At 46.3% G+C, this 23,445-nt stretch overlaps 1 protein-coding gene across 1 annotated transcript in view; it reads right to left on the bottom strand.

Moving 5' to 3' along the window:
- The window catches only part of PAX2 (paired box 2), a 101,017-nt gene that overhangs the window by 40,509 nt on the left and 37,063 nt on the right, over positions 1 to 23,445 (bottom strand). Inside the window, exons 3-4 of the mRNA XM_069098750.1 lie at positions 21,445 to 21,530; positions 20,329 to 20,448 (exon numbers count right to left, since the gene is read on the bottom strand). Of these exons, the coding sequence (XP_068954851.1) occupies positions 20,329 to 20,448; positions 21,445 to 21,530 (206 nt within the window). The remainder of the gene's footprint in view (positions 1 to 20,328; positions 20,449 to 21,444; positions 21,531 to 23,445) is intronic.

The raw sequence follows: 23,445 nt of genomic DNA, 5'->3' as shown, positions 1-23,445 counted from the left end.
GTCTTCAAATATGTGAAGTTCCATCTCATAGAAGAGGGATCAGGCAACTACCTGGGTTTGAACCCTTGGCATCAGTGGCTCTTTCTTCTCCTTTACCCTTCACCCCTCCCCCCCAACCAATCAGTTTCCAAATTCTGTTGATTCTGTCTCTTTGGCATCTCTTGAATTGATTTCCACTTTTCCATTCCCACTGCCATCAGTTTAAGCCCTCACTATCTCTCACCTGGACTATTAAAACACTTTCCTAATTGTCTTTCCTGCCACCAGTCTCTCCCCAACTCCAAATCATCCTACATAGGCTGGCAGATTAATCTTCCTTATGCCCCTTTCTGATGTCACTCCACACCTCAAAAACCTTCAGTGGCTCCCCAGAGCCTACCAAAAGAAATGAAATGCCTGTCGAATTAAATAAAAAGTCCAAACTCCTTAGCCTGGCATCCAAGGCCCTTGACAGACTGGTTTCAGCCTATTTTTACAACTGTACTCTTCTTCATGAACTTTATAGTCTCATCAGACTAGACTACTTACCGTTCCTTGGTTTCATCCCTGCCCTCTCTTGTCTCTGTGCCTTTGTTCAGGAAATCCTTATCACTAGAAAACACTTTTTCATTGACTCTCGTCTCAGCCTGTTGAAATCTGTTCCTTATTTTAGGCCCAGCTCAGAAGCCACTTCCTTGATGAAGCCTTCCTTGACTCTCCCTAGTAGAAGGGATCTCTGCACCTTCAGATAGCTCCTGAACACTCTATTTCATTGATCATATCAATTTCATATCATATTTCATTGATCACATTTTAATTCCTATTGTAGCTGTTTGCATATATGCCAGATGGTGTAGCACAAAAAATAATTGGGTTTGGAATCACAATGGGGTTTGTATTCCAGGGCTGCACTTGCTGTACCTCAGTTTCCTTATCTGTAAAATGAAGATAGTAGTGTTTCTAGGGCTTTATGCCCTTGTTGTTCTTAATTTTCTTACTGCTTAGCACAATGTCTTGAATGACTTTGTCCCATGTAACTTTGGGGGGGAGGGAAAGAATTCGAATTTTGGTGTAGAAGTTACAGAGAGTCTCTATTAGGAAAAACTCTAACAATTATGGCTGTCCAAAAAAAGGATACAGGTAATGAGTTCCCTGTCCCAAGAACTATTCAAGCAGAAGCTAGATGCCTGAATAACAGGAAATCCCTATTGTTAAGAGAGGGCTTGGACTAAGACGACTTTGATACTCCCTTGCAACTTTAAATGTTCAGATTTTATTCCCATTCCTTCTTCTTGCTGTCCCCCTGCATGTGCCAGGCTCACTTCTACTTTCTTGCTATGGCTCACACTCTTCCCCTCTCCTGGAGTTTCTTTCCCTTCTTTCTAGCCAAATCCAACCTAACTTTCACATACTCCTCAATGAAGTCTTTCTCTATTCCTCTGACCCAGTCGGGCCTCCCCCTCCTCAGAGAGCCCATTGTCCTTGCACAACAAAGTTCAACATTTAATAGTTCTCTGTTTCACGTGTCACATCTCTTCGACCAGACCATGAACTCACTGAGGCTAGAAATCATATTGCATAATTACAAATCTTTTGTTCCTTTACAGAGTTGGCCTGTAGGAGGCCTTCGTAGGTTGATGATGGGAACATAGATGGGTCTTATGCTACAGAGACAAAGTTGAACAGAGATTAGGAGAGGGTTTTCTTGGTATCCCACCTGTTTTTCCTTATCAAAAGCCAGAGACTTCAAGTGTTTGAGGGGATTTAAGGGCATCTTTGTTTGACAACAGGGGGATGACTCCTCAGGACCCTTTCCTTTGGGATTTCTATGCATGCCTACAGTCATACTTGTGTTTGTGGGGCTTCTGTACCCCAGGCCTCTAGGGGTATGTTGCTTACTAGATTTCTTCCCCCAGTTTGAGATGGGGTAAATGGGCAAAAGCATCCCCAGGCTATTTGAGGGTTACAGAATAGAAATTAGGTATGGACATTTACCAGGAAAAAAAAAGACGAGGCTGATTTGCATGTGCCCATGGTCACTGAATCACATACTTACGTAAGAATGGGGGTAGGAAGAGGAAATGGGAGCTCCTAGGTACGAGGAAGGAGAAAGGACAAAGGTATGGGGGCCAGGGAGTCTGCAGATGGGGTAGAAGGAGTAGAATACATAGATGAGGGGGAAAGTGCTCTGAGTATGGTAATAGAATCCAGCTGGCTGTATCACTTTCCCTTCCGAGTACAGACAGTGGTGAGTCATACTACTACCATGCACATAGAGGCTGGCCTGTCTGCCCCCTCAGTGCAAAGGGGAATGAAGGCTGGTCCTCCTTCCCTTAACAGGGAAGGAGATGGGGAGAGCTCCTAGCTGGGGATGGAGTTGGACTCCAGGTCCTCTCCATCTTCCCTTCTCAAGCCCCTGTGGGGTAGTGGCCATCTCTTTTCCAGTATGGATGCCAGTACAGCAGGAGCTAGAGGTGAGATCGGTTAGAAGCCCCTCCTGAGCCCGAAGGAAGGGGGCTTTGTTAGCTCAGAGGACACAGGCAAGGCGAAAAATTACATACTATGCGGCCCTAAGTATGCTTGTTTAGAGAAACTGCTTGCATTTATGAAGTCTTTGGTGCGGAAAGCAGGGTTGCAAATGACTGCATCAGAGCGACAGTAAAGGCCATTAATTTCCTGTTATGTTTTCCTGTGTTGGGGGCTTTATTAATTTAATTTTACACTGTCGAACAACAGCGAGAGCTGACACTGCCACACTGCCAGGGCTGGGGTTTTCTTTCCTTTTGTGTGTGTAGCAAGGCTTTGCTTGACATGCAAATCAGCACCATTACCCGAACCAATAAAGATGTGGGAAGGGAAGGGGAGAGGGAGGGGAGGAGGGAGAGGGAGGGGATGATAGAGAGGGAGAGGGAGGAGGGAGAGGAAGGGGAAGGAGGGAGAGGGAGAAGAGGGAAGAGAAGGAAGAGGGAGGAGAAGGAAAGGGGGGATAAAAGAGAAGAGAAGGGGAAAGAGAGAGAAGGGAAAGCCATGCCCGGTCAATCCTTATCCTCTCTATGCCCATCTGTGCCTGGCTGTCCAGGCTCCATCTTGTGAAATCAGCAGTTTCTCCTCCAGAGAATTCATTCCACTCATCTTGGCCTTTCCCCTTTTAACTTCTCCCTTTCTATGGATTGAATCTGTCCTTCTAGCCTTTCTTGGTTTTTGCCCTTCTCCCTAGAGTTCCTGGCCTTGGTGACCAGATCTCAATCCAGAGCCAGAGACCACTGGTGTCTCTACCACTTTGTTGGGGGTGGGGGTGGGGTAATGGACAGTGGGATAAGCTCACAAAAGGAATGGTATCCCCAAATCACTCAGTGATGATGATGAAGGTGATAGCTAATATTTACATTGGGCTTGAAGGTTTGCAAAATTATCTTCTTCCACAATCTCATTTGAGTCTTATAACAACCCAAAGAGGTAGTTAGTGGGGGTATTATTATTCCTATTGGAGAGATTAAGAAGCCACAGTCTCAAGGAGATTATATGACTTACCCAAGGTCACCTCGTCAGTTTGTGGCAGAGAAGATATGAACTCAGGTCTTCAGACTCTAAGTCTCTCCCCAGTGCTCTCCCCACACATTTCCTTCACACTCAAGCCATAGCAGAAGTCCTCTGCCAAGAGACCAATCTTTCCCATAGATTTTGCTTTCCTTCCAGGTCACTTCCCTGCTTCGTATGCAAACTGCTGTTTTGGTATCAAGTCCTACTCCACCTTCTCAGCTTCTGTGCATGTATATACACACATGTAAACATATAAGTGTGTGCACACACATGCATTCTATGAAAGAAGAAACTTAAGAGTCAGAGATACTTGAAACTCCTCTGAGACTTCCCCAGAAAGCCTCTTGCACTGCTTAACAATATTTTGGTCCGACCATTGCTTCCTAAGAGGTAATAGCATGGCAGAGGGATAGAGAGCTGACCTTGAAACCAGAAGACCTGAGTTCAAGTCCCACCTTGGACACATACTAGCCATGTGACCCTAGGCAAATCAATTCTCTTTCAGTGCTTAAAGATTCCTTAGGATGATACAGTTGCAGGGAAAGTACTGACCTGCTTTGGTAGAGGACATTTTCTCACCTGGGCATTCCCCACACCAGTGAAATCACAGGGCCAGTCTCTTTTCCTAGTCACCTCCTAAGAGACTACATTGATTGGTCTTCCAACCTGATGCATTCTCCTACCCAAGTGGCCAGAGCAAAGAGGATCCTGAGCATCTGAAGACAAAGCAACTTTCTGGGAAAGAGCCCATCTCCACGTGGACTCTGCCCCAGCTGGCCTACACAGCCTTCTGCAGGCTGTCCACACTCATCTCGCTGAAGTTGCTCATACAACTTGACCGCCAGGATCTACACAGCTTGTCTGCATGGGTCACACAAGGTCAGTATGAATCAGCTTAACACATTGCCCATTCAGGAAGGAAGCAAAGAGAGATTGGGGTTCTTGGAGTCAACCTGGATAAACCCACTATCTCAACACCCCTGCTGGTCTCCATTGCTTGCCAGGATCTGCAGACTTGCATAGGAGCCAGTGTGTGTATGTGTGTGTGTGTGTGTGTGTGTGTGTGTGTGAGTGCATTTCTCTCTCCCTCCCTGGCTGGCTGGCTGGCTTGCTGGCTTGCATGCCCACACTTTCTGCTTCAGGAGCTCTTTGGCAGGCACCGAGAGGCCTGTTGGATGAGATCCAGTGCTCCCTGAGAGAAGCATAAACTTCATAAACTGCATTGACTTTAATGCAGGTTCCTGGGGCTGCCATCTCTCAAGCTTGCCAGCCCTCCCCTCGTCCTCTGTCTCCCTCACATTTTCTCTCTCCTTGCCCTTCCATGAGCCTGTCCTTCTCCCCCAGAGCTCCCATTCCCCTTATGTGTACACAGACACACACACCCTGAAGTCCAGCCAGCTCTGGAGAGAAGGCCTGCAGCTGGAGCTCCTTGTCCTTCCCAACAAAGAGAGAAGATTGGTGCTAGACCCCAACCTCAGCCCTGAGCAAAGATGCAACCATAGCCTCCACCCACAAGGAGACCCTCAGAATGCCCCTGTCCCCTGCCAACCAACAACAACGGGTGCTTCAAGGGGAGGCAGGTTCCCGGGTGAGGAGCTGCTAAGTTCAAGGGGACGCTTGAGATGAGGGACAGAGCCAGCCAAATTAGGAGGCACCTGGAGGCCTGGGGCTATGTGCCTTGGATAGGGAGGGGGAGAAGTAGAGATAGAGCTGGGAGCAGGCTGGGAAGAGGCTTCCACACAGGTTGGGCTTTCTGAGGCCTCCCTTGTCTACTGCTGTCAAGGTCAGCAGGTTCGGGTTCACCGAAGGGTCAGGATGGTTTGAATTACTGGCTCGGCAGCAGCTCGGCTGCTTGCGATCCATCTCCCAGTCGTTGAGCTGGGCCCATCCCTCCCCTCCCCTCTCTCCAGTATCCCCAGCTGGGCTAGGATGGGGAAATCCCCGAACCTTTGGAACCCAGGAGCCACGAAGGGACTCCACCTCCAGGGCCCTGCTCTCTACAAGAGATGACCAGACTAGGAAAGGAATGCCAGGGACCTTGGCACTACTCTCCAAGTGGGGATGGTCCTCTCTCTTTCTCTCGCCTACCTTCTCCCTAAATCCCTGAGGGTGTCCCTGCCTGCCAACCTGCCCACCCCCTGGCCCTGGTCCACTGGTCTGAGGATGAGGAGTTAGACAAAGAGGAGCTCTCTCCTCTCCCTGGCAGCCCAGCAATGCCTAGGGGACAGCCTCAGCTCCCTGGGCTCCTCCTCCTCCGGTCCAGAGACGAATGGGGGAGAAAGGGCAGAGCTGAGGCAGCAGATTTCCAGATCCGTGCCCTTGCCGGGTGGGGGAAGGGGATCAGACGCCTATCTGCAAGGAAGCTTCTAGGGAAGGGTAGCCAGGATTAGACAGAGTGTGCAAGACAGTGTGTCCGATGGGAAGGGGACCATGCGAGCCCCTGCCTGGGTCGAACATTCCCTTCTCACAGCATCCTGAGGCACACATCAGGGTGCATGGCATCTTTGAGGGTGTCCTTGTCATACAAATGCCATGCTTAGTAATCCTGGGAATTTTCCCCATTTTTGTGTTGTTTTAGCTCTTAAAATGCTTCTTTCTCAATTTGGTCTCATTCTTTTCTCTATCCTTTTGACACAGACCAGCTGAGGTGTAGAGGTGGTTAGTACTTTGGTCAAGGTCCCTGATAGAGGAAGGCTTGCCTTCCAGCATACATTTCCATGTAGCAAGACATAGCCCTGTGTTGTTTTTTATGTACAGGTAATGGAAAGAGGGAAGGAAAGGAAGGAAGGAAGGAAGGAAGGAAGGAAGGAAGGAAGGAAGGAAGGGAGGAAGGGAGGAAGGAAAGGAAGAAGGAAGGGAAGGAGGGAGGGAGGGAGGAAGGAAGGGAGGAAGAAGGTAGAGAGAGGGAGAGAGGAAAGAAGGAAGGAAACAAGTATTTCTTAAGTATCTACTATGTGTCAGATACTATGTTAAGTGCTTTACAAATATTACTTCATTTAGTCCTCACAACTCTGGGACATAAATGCTAATATCATCCCTATTTTACAATTGAGGAAACTAAGGCAGAGATTAAGTGACCTTCCCAGGGTCACATAGCCAGTAAAAGTATGAGACTGGATTTGAACTCACATCTTCCTGACACCAGGCCCAACGATCTATCCACTGTGTCACAGTTTCCAGATAAATTGATTTGCATGTGTATGCTGTACCCACAGTGGGCCCTCAATCAATGTCATTTGTTAGGCTGATAAAGTGCAAGCACACATTCATAAAACTTACGTATATGTGTGCATAGTTGGCATAGTATAGTGAAAAGGTTTTTAGTTAGAAGACTCCAAGTTGGAAATACAGTTTTTGCTACTTATTCCCTGTGTGACCTTGGGGAAATCATTTCCCTGTCTCTGGGCCCCAGTTTCTTCAACTGTAAGATGAGGGGGCTAATAGGATTTTAGTATTAAACTGGAAGGAACCTAAAGCATCATCTAGTCCAACTCTCTAATTTTACAGATTAAGAAACTGAGGCAGAGTGATGTAGACAAATGCACAAAAGAGCTGGGATTCAAACCCAGGTCCTCTGACTCCAAATTAAGCACCCTTTCTACAATGCTGCTGTGATCCTATTACGGTTAATGTTCAACAGGCTAATGTCGAACAGTTCCCAAAGAGGCCAACCAAACTGAAACATGGGATTTAAGTTTAAAAAAAAGCAACTTCTCCATACTACCTCCTCTGAGTAGCAACAGCTTAATGTACCACATCATATAGGAAATTAGAGCTGTGTTCATAACTTGAGGTGGTATGGCTAGAATGCTGCCCTTGGAAATTAGGTAGACCTGGGTTCAAATCCTGCCTGTACACTTACTAGTTGTATAAGTCACTTCCCTTCTTTCTTTGGGTCTCAGTTTCCTCATCTGTAAAATGATGGTATTGGATTATATGGTTTCCAACCTCCCTTCCAGCTCTAAATCTGTGATTTTATGGAAGTTTTCCTGTATTTTAATTGACATGAAACATCAAACATTAACTCATCCCTCAGGTCAAAATTGGACATTGGGCAGGTACTGAGCATTAAGAAGCCCACAGACATAATTCTGTGAGTTGTACCTGTGTAAAGGGTAGAGATGCATCCTTGTTAATTTAGTTTCTGGATGGTCTTCTGACAATACTCTGTAGTATGGTAGGTTAGAGGATGTCACTCCAATAATGACAAACAGAACTTCTTTTACAGGTGCTGAGAGCAATATGTCCCCTCCCCTTCTATGTTCCACATGTGGCTTCTATTTCTTTGTGCCAGATACATGAAAGTAAATCCTTCTTACAGTGCTTTTGAATATCTGGAAGGAGGCTCCATGCAAGGGGAAGGCTTTCAGGTCCTGGAATGCAAAGGGCACCAGGTCCTTTGCTTTTCTTCCCTGCAGAGGTCAGAGAACTCCTCCCCCAGGGCAGGCCTGCATTTCTCTGGAGGTTTGCTGGAAAAAGGAATCAGGCCTGGACATTTGGGCATAGAAAGACTGGACAGTAGCCAGCCTGACTTCAGTCAATCTTGCATGCTGGCTGGATAGCTTGCTTTGTTTATCCAGTGTAGAACTTTATATATACTGCCCAGGCCATTGACATCCTGGGACTTCACCCTTGCTCCTAAGGGAACTGGCTCAGGAAGCAATGTGCTGTCTCCCTTGCATGGTATAGTGCAGAAAGATTTGGAATTGAAGACCTGAGCTACAACCCAGCCTCTGCTAATTACTAACTCTGACCTGGAGCAAATTATTTCATCTCTCTAGGCATCAGTTTTCTTATCTGTAAGATGAGGAAATGGCACTCAATGATTTTCAAAGTTTCTTCCAGTTTGAAATCCTGTCATTTTGTGAGTTCAGCAGGACTTTCCCATGCAGAGAAAAAGACCCTGAGAAGCCTCTGAATTCTCAGGGCTTGTATATAATAGTGTTACTATGGAATCCCATGGGCTAAATGGTGCTGTCTGAGGGGGGAAGTGTGATTGTGTGACTCCAATATCACCCACACAAGGGGCGACTAGGTGATGAAGTGAATAGAGCACCGGCCCTGGAGTCAGGAGGATCTGGGTTCAAATCCAGCCTTAACACAAAAACGAGTTGTGTGACCTTGGGCAAGTCACTTAATCCCAATTGCCCTACCCTCCCCCCCTGCAAAAAGCAAAAAAAAAAAAGAAAAAAATCACCACACAGGTTGGTATTTTACATTCAATCTAACATTGAAGTGATTACAGGCATTATCCTGTTCTCCAGGAGACTGTCTACCCTAAAACCCACACTACTTATCCTAACCTAGTCATGTACACAGACATTCATTTGAAGCCAAGTGGTCCCAGATTACTGACCTCACCACTCCTGGCAATCCATTCCTCATCCTTCATACCCAACAAGCAATTGTATCCAACCCCCACACCCCCAATACGAGGGAAGAGGCTTCATCTCAACTTCTGCCCACCATCCCCAAAGGAGACTTCCCCCAGCAGTCCAACTTCAAGATGGCAGGCTGTTGTTTGTGGTCCTAGTACCCACGAGGGTTTTTCACTCGGGACTTTTTCCCCTCCCCCTAGGTAATGGAAGTGTCCCCCTTTTCTCCTGACTTCTCCTTCCTTCCTAACCATGCCCCTCCCTCCACCAGCAAGAGAGAAGTGGGTGTTGGTGGGGGCAGGTCAATAACCAAGGCTGGGCTGGCTTCCTTTAATGAGCTACATGGAGTCTACTCCAGCCACAGAGTCAGCCCACAAAAGGAGGTGTGAGCGGGCAGCCAGGAGCGGAGCAAGAGCCTAGCGGAGCCTCTCAGGTAATTGGTTTATCTATCTGGAAGCAGGGGGAGCAATCTCAGCACAGACAGACTAGCAGTAAAGTCTCTTCCTTAAGGCTATTTCCTTTGTCTTTTCAATTGCTTGCACATCCATGTGAGAGAGAGAGAAAGAGAGAGAGAGAGAAAGGGAGAGAGTGAGAGAGAGGGAGAGAGTGTTAAAGAGAGAGGGAGAGGGAGAAATGTTAATTTGTGAATTAATGGCTTTTCTCAGCGGAATTGTAAATTCAAATGTCACCTCACACGGTGACACCACCACCACCACGCCGCCGGTCTGCTGAAGAAGCAATGATAAGATCCCCCACCTCCCTCAGCGCCCCTCCCTCCCCAAAGATGGCTGTGGAGTGGAACATGCTACTTTTAATTTGCAATAACAACACAACAGAGGTATGCAGTAATGACTGCCTTTTCCCAACCCTCCTTCCAGCTTCCCAGCTCCCCCTCTCCCAGGTCAGTTGGCTCTCCCATTTTCTCCCCCCCCCCCCTTACTGTTCCCAACACAGCCTGTAGTTTAGGCCAGGGCACTCATCGAAGGTGTCCCCCACCCCAACTCCAGCAGGGCCTGACCACAATTGGGGTGAGAGGGAGCTCTTTGGAACTGAAGATGCTGCAACCCTCTCTTCTCCTTCAATAATCAGGGAATTAATGACCCTGAAGTTAAAGTGAGGCTGATAGTCAGGCCCTGCCCAGCTTTGGGGAAAAGGTTTCATTGTTTTCAAGCAGGAGGCGGGCAGCAGTGAGGGAGATTCATGGATGGAGATTGAATATGCAATTTTCTTTCACCTTGCCAAGAGCTGCCCCTGGGCTGTGCCTGGCCTAAATTTTTCCTTTTACCATCTCTGCCTTATCCGGCCCTCCCACCTCCCTTCCATTCTTTCCAGAAAATTACCTTCAAAATTGATTTCCACTTTTACAAACAAATATAATGGGAACACGGGAAAAAACTTGGGCCGTGATGAATTAGAGCTGTCAGGGGCTTCCCAGTCTCCTTTGCTTTTGTTTTACGGCCCGATCTGCTCTTTGTTTTTCCAAAGGCTGGCAGAAGTGCCCCCACCACCACCTTCACTGGCAGACCTGATGGTAGGCAGCACCCCATTCTCTTTGACCAGCCCACTACAGTGCTTCAAGATGCCCCCATCCTCTACCCACCTCATCAGTGATGACCCCTGTGCTCTAGACCGTACAAAGTTCCTTGCTAGTCTACAGAGGCCTGGTTCTCCTCCTCCTCGGCTCCCTGGCTGCTTAGATGGTCTCTTAACTGCCCAAAGGATGTCTCCAATACCCAAGACCATGTTGCCCCAACCCCCATACCTCTTAAAGTCCAGACCAGATGCAAACCTCCACCTCCTCTAATGTGGGCAGGATCAGTGTATACTTTGACTAGAGCAAATGAGAGACAGACACTGAGAGATCTTGAAAGGCAGGCAGGCAGGCATACAGACAGATAAATCCCATAAGATAGACAGATCCAGAAAGAGCAAACTCTGTGTGAAAGGGCTGAGTGGGGCTTGAATTTGGGAAGAGGGACAGGGAACCCCAATGTTGGTTTCCACAATTCTGTCCCATGGGGCTATACCTGGAGGGAGGTTCCAGGGTAGAGCAAAATGCTTTGCCCATGGTAAATGCTTAATAAATGCTCTTCATTCATTCAGTCAATCTCAGAACATACTCATGCCCCATGATAAGTCTTCAGCAAATCCATACCCCTATATCCAGGACAAAGTCCTTTCCTCATACTCTATTTCTTCTACTAAACTCCTACATGCTTTAAAAAGATCCTGTCTCGTTGAGTAGGACCTTGGTTGACCTGGTCACTGCAGTTGGTCTTGCCAGGGCTCCCAAATTAAGATATCAGCTTGTGTCTAGGGCCTCCTTTGAGACCCAGCTTTCCTGTCTCCTCACAGGTAATATATTTTGACCAGTCTCTTCAGCACTCTGGCGCCTGGTCCTGTATCTTCACCTAACAACTATTGCCACTATTCTGATACCTTCTTGCCTTAATCTGATCCTTTCTTTTTCCCTATGAGACAGACTGAGATTTAAACAAGAATATTTATTTATAAGGATAAGAGTAAATTAGTAGGTAATACAAAGGGTGCCAGCAGTGATTGTGCAAAAAAAAATAGCTGGTCAGTGAGCAACTGAATACTTCTAATAATTCCATAGTAATTATAAGCTGGATACTCTTCAAGCCTCATCTGAGATTCAAGCTCAGCTAGTTGCTTGGCTTTCTGCCTTCTAACTTGAAGTCAGATTTATCAGTCTTATATTTCTCTTCTCTTCATCTCTGACCATTCTGTCTTACTGGTTCCCTCCATCTTAGACTTGACTCTGCCCAGCTTCTTACAGGGCTCATTCTGTTAGCAAGTGGAAAAATCCATGCCCTTTCACTGCCAATCAGCAAGTCATAGACATCTATCTGGTCTCTCATGCTCCATCTACACATTCCCACGTGATCATTAACTGTATCAGTAACTATGCCACTGTCCCCTCCCTCAGTTAAGGCATTTTCCTGAACCAGGTATACAATTATACAGGTTATTTTAAATGCAGTCCAACAAGACATAGCCCCAAATTCATAACATATTTCTTTCTTCATATTCTCACAGCTCAAAATATTCCCAGATACACATACTTTTCAGAGAAATGAAATTCTACTCAATCAAGACATGATATTTCTGCATATTTCTTCATCCAAAGAGTTAAACATACACATATTCTCTCTCTTTCTGTCTCTGTTTCTCTCTCTCTCAAAATTATATATAGACCTCTGGACATAAACACACAATTCCTGAGTAAATACAGACCTCAACATATGTGAGTTATTATGTATATGAAGGGAGACAGGGAAAGACAGAGACATCTTCCATTCAAAAACATTTATTAAGTGCCTACTATGTGCAAAGGACCATACTAAGTTCTGAGGGTACAAAATAAAGCCACGTCCTTGCGCTCAAGAAGTTTATAATCTAAAATGGGGAATAAGACATTGGTGCAAATAACCATAATACAAGACAGAACATGTCAGCTATACTGGAGAGATGAGAAAATTGAGGACAGAGTAATCACTTCCAACTGGAACAGTCCAGGAAGGGCTTGATAGAGGAGACAGCAGCAGATTTGTGTTAATGCAAAGGAAAGGTTTTAAAGACAGAGCTGGGTGTGTGTGTGTGGGGAGGTGAGGTAAGGGAGTCCATTCTAAGCATGAGGAATAGCTTGAACAGAGATGACAGACAAGAGAGGGCAGGATGTGAATGGGGTGGGTACAGAACAATGAAGAATCCATTTTGGCTGTAACATAAAATGTTAAGGGAAATAATGTTATATGCTGAGAATGGAAATGTAAGTTGGGATCAGATCATAGAGGACCCTAAATGTCAGTGTGAGGAGCAGCTAGGTGGCACAGTGAATGGTCCTGGAGTCAGGAAGACCTGGCCTTTGAGTCTCTCCTGGAATGTTTACTAGCTGTGTGACCTTAAGTAAGTCACTTAACCATGCCATACCTCAGTTTCCCCATCTCTAAAGTAAGGATCATAATAGTACCTACTTCCCAGGGTTATTATGAGGATCAAATGAGTTAAAATATGTAAAGCACTATATGAAACTCATTTCCACTGTTTTTGTCTGTATTTTATTTGTAGGCCATAAGTTGCTGCTGAAGATTTTTGAGTGGATGAAGGATAGTAGGGGTGGGTATATGAAGAAGATTATTTGGGAAGGACAATAAAGGGATAAATTGGAAAGGGGAGAGATTAGAGCAAGAAGACCATATAAGAGGGGAGAAAGAAAGGGAATAAACATTTACATAGTGTCTACTGTGTGCCCAGCTACTGTGCTAATATAATAATTATAATAAATTTACATTAGACATTACAATAGTTAAAATAATTTTTAAAAATTATGAAATGATGAAGCTTTGAGCTAGGGGATAGGAACAGAGGAAAAGTAAAGGGAGACCTGATAGGAATTGCTAATTCATTAGAAATGTAGGGAAGGAGCAGCTAGGTGACACAGTGAATAGCACATTGGCCCTGGAGTCAGGAGGACCTGAGTTCAAATGTGACCTCAGACACTTGATACATCCTACTAACTGTGTGACCTTGGGCAAGTGACTTAACCCCAATTGCCTTGCCTTCCCCCCTCCAAAAAAAAAAAAAGAAATGTAGGTAAGGGAGAAGAAAATAAGCATTTATTTACTAAGCATTTACCACTAAGCTCAGGCACTGAGCTAAGCACGTTGAGAATATTATATACAGCATAAATTGACAAATAAATGTTGAGAGTAAGGTCGGAGATGACTTGGAGATTTTGAGCTGGGTAAATAGGAGGATAATGGTTCCTCAGCAGAAGTGGGAAAGTCAGGAGGGGAATGCTTTGGGAAGGAAGCTAATGGTTCTGGTCTATACTTCTTAAGTTTGGGATACTAGTGGAACATTCATAAGGCAGTTGGAAATATGGGGCTGGAGCTTGGAGGAGAGGCTGCAGCTAGAAATAGAAATTTGGGAGTCATCTACATACAGTAGATGTGTTAATTAGCTCCACAGGAGTGGATTAGAACAGTAAAGAGAAGATTGTAAAGAGAGGAAAAGAGGAGCTGAGGAAGGACTTTGTGGGACACCTAAGTTTAAAGGATAAATGAAGCCAAGGAGTTAGGAAACAGAGCAGAGAGGGTCAGAAAGATGGGACGAGAATTGAAGATGCAGTGTCACTGAAGCCACAGCAGCAGAGTGTGGCAAGAAGGGGCCCGTGAATGCCTGTAACCTCTGCTGTTAGTGCCAGAGGCTGGGGCTGGTGGATCGCTTGAGCTGGGGAGTTCTAAGCTGAGGTAGGGCCAAAGTCCATGGCTTTCCACACCAAGTTAGGCACAGATATAGTAAGCCCATTTGCTAACATGGCTTGATTTGCTACCAGGCTGCCAAGAAGGGAAAACCCACCCAGGTCAGAAACAGAGCAGGTTAAAGCTTTTCTGCTCATCAGTAGAGGAATCGGCTCTCTGAATGTCACTGAATTACCAGTCTGGATGAGATAGGGAGACCCACTCTCAAAGAGAGGATGAGAGATAGGCATACAGAGACAGAGACACAGAGAGACAGAGGCAGGCAGAACCAAAGAGAGAAAGGGCAACAGACAGAGATAAGCAGAGAGAAGGGCCATACTCAAGACACTGCAAAGAGGTCAGACAGGATGAACACTGAAAAAAGTCCTTTGGATTTGTTGATAAGCAAGAGGCCATAAATGACTGTAGAAATCGTTTCAGTAGAGTGGTGGAAATGGAAGCCAAACTGCCATGAGCTAAGGAGTGAGTGAATGGAAAGGAAGTGAGAGTAGCAAATATGGACTACTCTTTCCAGAAATGTAAAGGTAAAGGGGAGAAGAGAGATAGAAGGATAGCTTGAGAGAGGCATCAGGGTCAAGGGAAGGTTTTCATAGAATAGGGGAATGAGTGTGTTTGAATATGTTTGTAGGTCAAGGAGAAGGAACCATAAGAGGGGTGAAGATTTAAGATACATAATACAGGGAATGATTAATGTTAACTATATCACACTCTAGTATTTTTGGACAAGATGAGAAGAGGATGAGATCAAGGGTACAGGAGTTAGGGTTAACATTAGCATGGCTGAAACTCCACCGAGACCAGAAGGGACAGGGAGAAAGACAGGAGGGGCATGAAGAAAAATTCAGAAGTATGGGACAGGGAAGTTTAAGTCAGTTGGTTATCTCAGGAAAGTATTTTGTCCATCTGTCTGGGATCATAGGTGTTAATTAGAAGGGAAGGGACAGGCCATCTCATTCAATCCCCTCTTCTTCTGTGTAACCTGGCTCAGATGAAGTTACTGAGGCTCAGAGAGGTTAAATTACTTGCCCCACAGGAAGCAAGCAGTCAGAGGCAGGATCTGAATCCTGGTCCTCTCATAGATTAGAACATAGATTTAGAGCCAGAAGCAACTTCAGAAAGATCTCTTTAGTCCAAATGCCTTCATTTTATAGATGAGGAAACTAAAGCCTGGTGAGGGGAAGTGATTTGCTCAAGGCCACCTAAATAGATAGCATAAATAGCAAAGTTGAGTTTTGAATCCAGGTCATTTGACTCCAAATTCTATCTTTCTACTATATCACACTCTAATTTTGGACAAGATGAGAAGAGGATGAGATCAAGGGTACAGGAGTTAGGGTTAACATCAGCATTGGCTGCTCCAACAAAAGGCCTGGACCCGGAAGAGCTGTGTGAGTTATGTTCAAGGAAATTCCTGTCTAATATGACTTCACTTTTCTTCTTTTCAATGGTTGTGCCCATTATGCCTTTGAAATTCATGGCCTCTCTTCACAGGTCTACTCCCAGATACATTCATAACTACCTGCCAATAAAAAAAGCCTGCACAGGCCTCCAGCCATTTTCAGGAACTACTGGGCTCTAGGGACAGAGAGTGAGGCTAGTCCAGGACTACCGGACCTTATTGATCCCCCCATCTCTGCTCTGCAGCCCTCAGCTGGGGACCTCTTCCTTCCCCCCCCCCCGCCCCCAACCACAGGCCCGGAGACAGAAGCCTCAGGTGTTACTCCTGTCCACATCCTAATCTCCCTGCTTTCTCTAAGTCAAATCAGTGCAACACCCAGAGGGATGTCTCAGTGAAAAGCTTTCTGAGAAAATAAACGACTTTTTCAGGCTATGGCTTCAGACAAATCAGAAGGGAGATATTAAGGAAACTGATAGGAATTTGCCATTTGCAGCCACACAAACCACCAAGCATAACTGTATTTGCTGGACACCACAATTCACTAGGTGTCTAATTAATTCAATGCAAACTTCAGTCCTCTGGCAACCTCACACTTAGAACCATAACACACACATACATACACACATTCGTTCCCCTTTCCTCCCTCCCCCCCTTGCCCATTTACTGGATATACTCTGTGACTCACTTTCCCTTTCTCAAGCTGCAGCCAGCAATAGTCAATGTACAGCAATATTCCAAAACCCCGACAGAAGTTATTGGATAAAGATGTAAAAGGAGGAGTGGTTAATGTGGGCCCACTCCCCTGTCACAATGATAAAGCATGAATTCTTATATCTCTATTGTGATTATAAAAACAGGTTTTCTGTCTGGTGCCACCAAAAGCCCCAGGAAGCTCCCCTACCCCTCCAATGGAGCCAGTATTAATTGGATGCTTAAAAATGAACATTTCTGCGGCAGTAAATCAGGTACACTTCCTTCTCAGAGTCACAGATGGACACACAGACATTCGCCAACTGACTCACTGTTTCACCACCACCCTGGGCTTGCACTGGGCCACACAACAGAGCATCCTTTAGGAGTGAATTTTCCCTACCACTCTCCCATCCTGCTCCTGGATGGCTGTCACATTTCCCAGACCTCTACCCTGGCAACCACCTCCACCCCACCCCATTGAAGGTCTGGTCAAGAGGCCTCTGACTCATGCTATAACACCACTTCTCTCCCACAGAGCCCAGGCTGATAGGTCCTATACTAATAACCCCATAGCTACGATTGCTGCAGATTCTAATAACGCTGTCCATATTATGAGTGCCAGTGCCAATAATGCTCTGGGTATTATCACTGTGAACACCAATAACTCCTGCTGAGATTGTCTCCAATAATGCCAGCACATACTGCAGCGATTGTCCTCACTAATGCCCACCCCTGTGACATTGTTAGAGCTGAAGAATGGGTCGCACTGTGCCGAGAGGCAGGGCTGGAAGGGAAAATCAACCTCCTCTAAGCCAAGAGGAAGTTCCTTGAGGCCTGCCCCCAGGGGCTGGTGCTCCTGGTCTCAGTAATTCCCTTGTCAACCTAATAGGCCTGCCCTGGGTCCAGAGTGGCCCCTTATGGAAAATGCCAATCATATCCAAAGCCAAATGGAGACCAAGGTGGTCAAAGCAGACCTACTCTCTTTGCGCACTCCTAGTTGAGGAATGTGATACTTAAGTTCTTCCACTCCCCCACCCCATATTTCTGGCTGGGTCAGGTCACATTCTTGCCTCTGTTGTCCATCCCATCAGACCCAGTGGATGAAGCTCTCATATACACCTGGGCATCTGAATAGCCCCTCCCTTAGCCCCCTTGTACAGTCTGACTGCTGGCTGCTTTGCTACCTTTGCTGGAAGGAGAGTTGGGCTACATCATCTTGACATATAATTATCTGCACTCTTCTTAATCATTTGTGTTGCTACCTAACACAGGCTAGAAGTGGTTGCATGTTGTAGTCCCTGAATGAGGGCTGGGAGAGAACAGATCCCACTTTCTCCTCTCTAGGCTTACTGGAGTACTCCAGTGCTCCTGGGCTCAGAGGAAATACTGCAGAGGTAACTTGGGGGGAGGGGAGGGATACTCAGCCTCCCCCATGGAAACTCTCTCTTCCACACAGGAAGGGAAACTATCTTATCATGTTCACTTTAAAAAAAATAATGGAGCCCTTTGGCAGTCTGGGAAGCCTATGGACTTCTCAAAATAATGTTTATTGTTTACTTTTGTAATTAAAGGAAATATCAAACTTCAGTTACATGTTAATGAAAATAAAGATGTAACTTTTTTTCCATACAAAGTCACAGACTCCCCTGAAATCTTTCCACCTAGTAGGTGTCCCTGTTCTAGAGTAAGGGAAATGAGAGAGACGAGAAAGAGAGAGAGAGAGAGAGAGAGAGAGAGAGAGAGAGAGAGAGAGAGAGAGAGAGAGAGAGAGAGAGAGACAATGCCCCCCACTCATCAGGTCAGTCTCCAAGGGTACCTTGGTTGTAAGGATGTTAAAAACCATAGAAAACAAACATGGTCAGTTCTCCCGGGAGAAAAGTAGTCTGCTGCCACCAGGGCTAGCATTCAGTGACTATACTCTCCTGCCTTTCCCATATTCTGCTGCAAATTGGTTCAATCTACCAGGGCTTGAAAAGCAGATAGAAGACCCACTCAAAATTCATCCCAGCAATGTCATGAGTAAGAAGGGGAAAGAAAATGGTTCCATGGCTTGCCCCTATCTTGTTCCACACCTCCATGCCCTCATATACCCACCCACCCCCATCAAATATCCCAGACTCAATTTATAGAAGGTGGGTATCAGGGAGAAGGGATGCTTTTCTGGATTCCTGGAACTGGAGGGGATAGGAGGGACAAGGTAGGCTAAAGATCAAATACTTCTGAGGATTTGAAATAGACTTCAAAATCCCTCAGTTCATCTAATGTGCCAGGAATTAGAAGGAAATGAAAATCCTCAAGACTGGGGTGGGGGTGATGGATACACACCCCTTTTCTTCTCTGATACAACCCCTCCCTCCCCATAACTCAGCCCAGGTTAGATATGGGGGTGGGAACCTTTTTCTCACCACCTTTAACCCTAATGCAGCACTGCCAGCCGCCAAAACAACCAAAATGAAATTTAGTGAGTGGTGTAGCCCGTGGCAGCCAAATGGGTTTGGATATTTCAGAAGAAGGCAAAATAGAGCCAGACAAGCTGTTTCCCTGTGAAACGAGGCCATTAGGGCTCCTGGAAGGAGTCCAGCACCAGGTCATCGCTATCTTGCCAGGCCTGGGGCTCTCACATACTGTCCCCTCAGCTGGGGGTCCTCAAACACACTGTCCCCTCAGCCTGAGGTCTGGAGGCCTCTCCCATATTGTTCCTTCAGACTGGGGGTCCCCTTAGCCGGGGGCCTTTATACACAGTGTTCCTCACTGTTATACACAGAGTGCCCTCACATACTTTGGACCCTTAGTTTGAAGTCTGGGGCTCTCACACATGCATACATACTGTTCCCTTAGAGTAGGGCCTGTGGCCCTCACACAGACTGTCCCTTCAGCCTGAGGGCCTTAAACTCACTGTCCCTTCAGCCTGGGGCTATCATACATACTGTGCTCATAGCTTAGGGCCCCCACACATACTGTCCCCTCAGCTTGGGGTCTGGAATCCTGGAACACATTGTCCCATCAGCCTAGGGCCCTGATGCCTACTGCCCTCATATCCTGAGCCCCCCCCCCATATATATATTATGCCCTAGACTGGAGTCTGGGGGCTCTCACACACTGTCCCCTCAGCCTGGATTCCTTACACAGGACCATCTTGGATTGAGGCTTTCAAATATGCTTCCCCCTCAGGTTAGGGGCACTCACATATACTGTTCCTTCAGTCTAGAGCCCAGAGCTCTTAAACATATAGCCTCTCAACCTGGAGGTTTCAGATCCAATGGTAGTATATGGACAGGGCTTTGGGGAATGTGGAGTCCCACGGGTTAGGGCCTCTCTTAAGACTGGGCCTATAAGACTACCATCCAAGCAGATCCAAAAAAGCCAATCACCCTCAAAGAATCCACAATTTTCTAATCTTTAAAGGGGTAAGTGCCAAAGGGAGGACAAGAAAAAGTTCTTAGAAAGAACTGAAATGTCTTTCAGCCTTCCTTTCTTCCCTCCTTCTTCCTCCCTGCTACCTTGACTTTGTGTTGGAATGTTTCAAGCAAATGGAGGAAGTAATTCCTTCATATGGGGATTCATATCTTCATAAGAAAGATATTCCCCTCCATGATTGTTTAAATACCTTGTTTAAATAAAATAAAAATAAGTAAAAAATTGTTTAAATAGCTTTCAGGTGTCACAGAGAAAGAACACCAGGGCCTTGTTGTAGATGACATCTTCCCCCCACCCTGACAGTCTGGGGTCAATTAAAAGGAATAAGAGAAGTTTTGGTAAGAACTTTATGTGTCTTTGGCCCCCCTAAAACTTCTTAAGGCAAGTGGTTCCTGTTCTACCTAGAATCAAATGGTGATAGGGTGAGTCCTAATGGTAGGTGAGCAGATGGTGGAGCTGACGGCAGAGCAAGCACCCTACCTCTGTCTAGGAGCCAGCAGGACAGTGGGGGGACCAGGCTTCACTACTAAAACTGATCTCACCAAAGAGCAGCTGTGAGGCTAGACCAGAAACCGGAGCCCTGTGCCCAGGGACAAAGCACGCAAAGAGGAGGCCAAGCCTTTATCCTCCTCCCTACCTTCATCACGTTTCCTCTTCTCACCATTGGAGCGAGGAATCCCCAGAATCCCATTGATGGAGTACGAGCCCACAGGATCATTGGAGGCGCTGGAAACAGGAGGGGAGGCCGTGCTGGGAACTGGATAAGGAAAAGGGGAAAGGCTGTCAGGAGAGCAGATCCCCAAGTCAGAATGGGCAGCACTGAGAGGGAGGCCAGGAGTTCTTCCTCTTTCTGGTACTGAATGTGGGCCACCGTCACTGCTACATTTCATTCACATTTAATTCTCCCTTGTCTCCACAACCTGCTCTGTGGCAATGATAGCCTGAACCCAGGTCTTCATTATATCACAGAGACAAGACATTCCCTGGGATATTTCAGGGATCACAGGAGGTGTACAAGGCATGTCAAGATAAATTCAACTAAGGATAGAAAGCTTAGTGAAGTTCATTCCACAGATGCCTCTACATATAGCCTGGTCCCACTTCCTAGAACAAATGAAATCACCTTGGAGCAAGCATCTTTTTCCTTAGTTCTTACCCTTCAAGACTGAACTCCACACCATGGACTTCAGATAGACAGAAAAGAAGAGGGAGAGGGAGAAATCCAAAACACACAGAGAGAAAATGAGAAAGAAGTATAGAGACCTAGGAAGAGGGAAGGTTAGAGACAAAGAAAGAGAGAGACATAGGAATGGGGAAAGACAAGGAGGAGGAAAGAAGGGGAAAAAACCCAGGGAGGCAGAGATCCAGAGAAGGAAAGAAAAAAGGAAGTAAATGAGGGAGGAAGAAGGAGTAAAAGAGGAGAGGATAAGTGAAGGTGAGACAGACAGCAAAAAGACAGTATTAGATAAGGAAAAAGAAAGGAAAGAAGGAGAAAGAGAAATAAAGTGATAGGAGAAAGGAGGAGAGAGTGAAAAGGATCAGGTCTGAAAGCTTTCCTAAGGGGAAACCCTTAACTCCTTGGTGTCCTCTGAGAAAAACAAGGGCGTTAGACCACATGTCGGGGTCTCTGTTCTGCCTGTCCCTTTGCTGCAGGTGTGCAGCTCACAGAGGCATCTCTCATTTGCATTGTCTTTGGATTCTCCCAGGACCTACAACCTGCTTTTCCATCCCTTAAGTCCTCTTATCTTCTTACCTATGGTATGGCCAGGAGCTGTCACTCCTGTCCCTGTCCCATCTGGGGTTGGGTGGAAAGGCTGCTGAACTTTGGTCCGGATGATCCTGCAACAAACAGTGAGTCAAGTCAGAAATGTGGTTGACCCTAGCCCAGCCCAGCTCAGCCCAGTCCAGCTTCCCAGCCCTGCCCATACCGACCCAGCCCAGGCCAGCCCAGGCCAGCTGCTGGCTTTGAGGGTTTTTTTTTGTTTTCCCTAGTGCCTTAGCTTCCTCTCATCCATCTGCTCCCAGTTGCCCAGCCCTGACTGCTGCAAGGAGCAAGTTTTCCCTCCCGTTGGCTCTGCCAATCCAATCTAGTGTAGCTCAGTGAGGAAGCAATCTGCATTCTGTCCTACCCCTGGGCATCATCCAAATTGCAGCTTCATTTCAGCAGCAAGGATAGAAAAGGCAGACCAGGCAACGGCCCTATACAGCACAGCATGGCACAGTAGCTAGCATTTCCCATTCTGGGAGGCTTACACTCTCTGTGGTATAGTCCCATTCTCTCTCCTCCCTCCCACCCCAACCTTTGAAGTAAACAAGGCACATAGGAATTGGGTGGGGGGATGCCAGAGACAACAGGCAGGCTCCTTCCCCATGAAAGTGCTGTGGTGCATAGAGAAGGCAGAGGGGAAGGTACCCTAGCTAAAAAAGGAGATGCCAGGATATTTCCAGAGGACCAGAAAGGGTTGCTTAGTAGAAAGTAAGAAGAGGGCAAAAGATGGTTCACAGGTGTGAAACACTCCCCCCCCCCCCAGCGCCCCTTCCCCCCCCTTCTTTGTCTCATGGCTGAAAGATCACACATGGTCCCAGTGTGAAGCCTTTCCTGGAGGATCTTGTTCTATTCTTGCTCCTACCTACTGACCTCAGACAGGCCAGAGCCCCACTCTGGATCCATTGAGAGATCAATCTCTACCCAAAGAAAATTTTTTCCCCAGATAGCCATTCATGTCAATTTGCTCAACTGAATGACCTCCCTGGGCCTATTTGCTCATCAGTAAAACAAGTGATATTCAGACTGGATCTCTAAATCCCTTCTAGTCTTAAATCCTATGGTCCCATGAATTCAATTCAGTTCAATTCAATCAACATATACTGAGTGCCTGTTATGTGCAAAGCTTTGGTTGGGGCTCTGTGAATTGACTCAGAGTAAAGGGAACCAGATAGAAGTCTCAGGTTTGAGGGATGATTCAGGTTTCCAGGGTGTCTGACCACCAGCCTAAATGATCCACCTAAGGACCAATGCTTAAGGGAGGGTCCTTTAAAACACTGGACAAATCAGGTGTCCTGGGAAAATCTTCCTCAATGAAACTACTACTTTTTCCTAGGACATTTTCAGGTGAATTTGGTCTTAATTAACTCAATAAGCCAAGGCTATGAGCTGAATTAAAATTAGTATTATCATGACTGCTTACTCAACAAACGGTTATACCTACTATGTGCAAGGCACTGGAAATTAATATTAATTGAACACTTGAGAATTGTAGAGCACTGTGCTAGGTGATGGGGAGAAGCAAGTATGAGAATACTCTCTTCAAGGGACTCACAATCTACTTTGGGAAGTAGGATAAAAGATAATCTAAAACACAAAACAGCTTATGATAAGGCCAAATGAATGAAATAGAGAAGTACTATAGGAGTTTATGGAAGGGGGAGAGCACTGTAGGTTGATACATCTGAGAAATGTCTGAAAAAGGAGGAGGTAAGAACTAAGTGGGGTCTTAAAGGCAGTATATGATTTAGATGAGAAGTTATGCAGGTGTGGTGGAAAATGCACTGAAGGCCAAGGATGGTGGCATACACCTGTATCCTCTGCTAAGGTGGGAATCTAAGACTGGTGCATCGACTGACTTCAGGAGTTTGGAGCTGCAGTAGGGTCAAAGCCCATTGGAATGTCTGCGCTTGGTCTGGCACTAAGGAGGAAAGCCCCCAGAATGGAGAAGGAAGGAAGGAAGGAAGGAAGGAAGGAAGGAAGGAAGGA

The sequence above is a fragment of the Petaurus breviceps genome, unplaced genomic scaffold (genome assembly GCF_028583685.1).
Source record: "Petaurus breviceps papuanus isolate PSGF00001 unplaced genomic scaffold, PetGlider_PUasm1.0 37, whole genome shotgun sequence".
Taxonomy (NCBI): domain Eukaryota; kingdom Metazoa; phylum Chordata; class Mammalia; order Diprotodontia; family Petauridae; genus Petaurus; species Petaurus breviceps.
The sequence above is the reverse complement of the archived record's forward strand: the minus strand, read 5'-3'. Positions and strand labels throughout refer to the sequence as shown.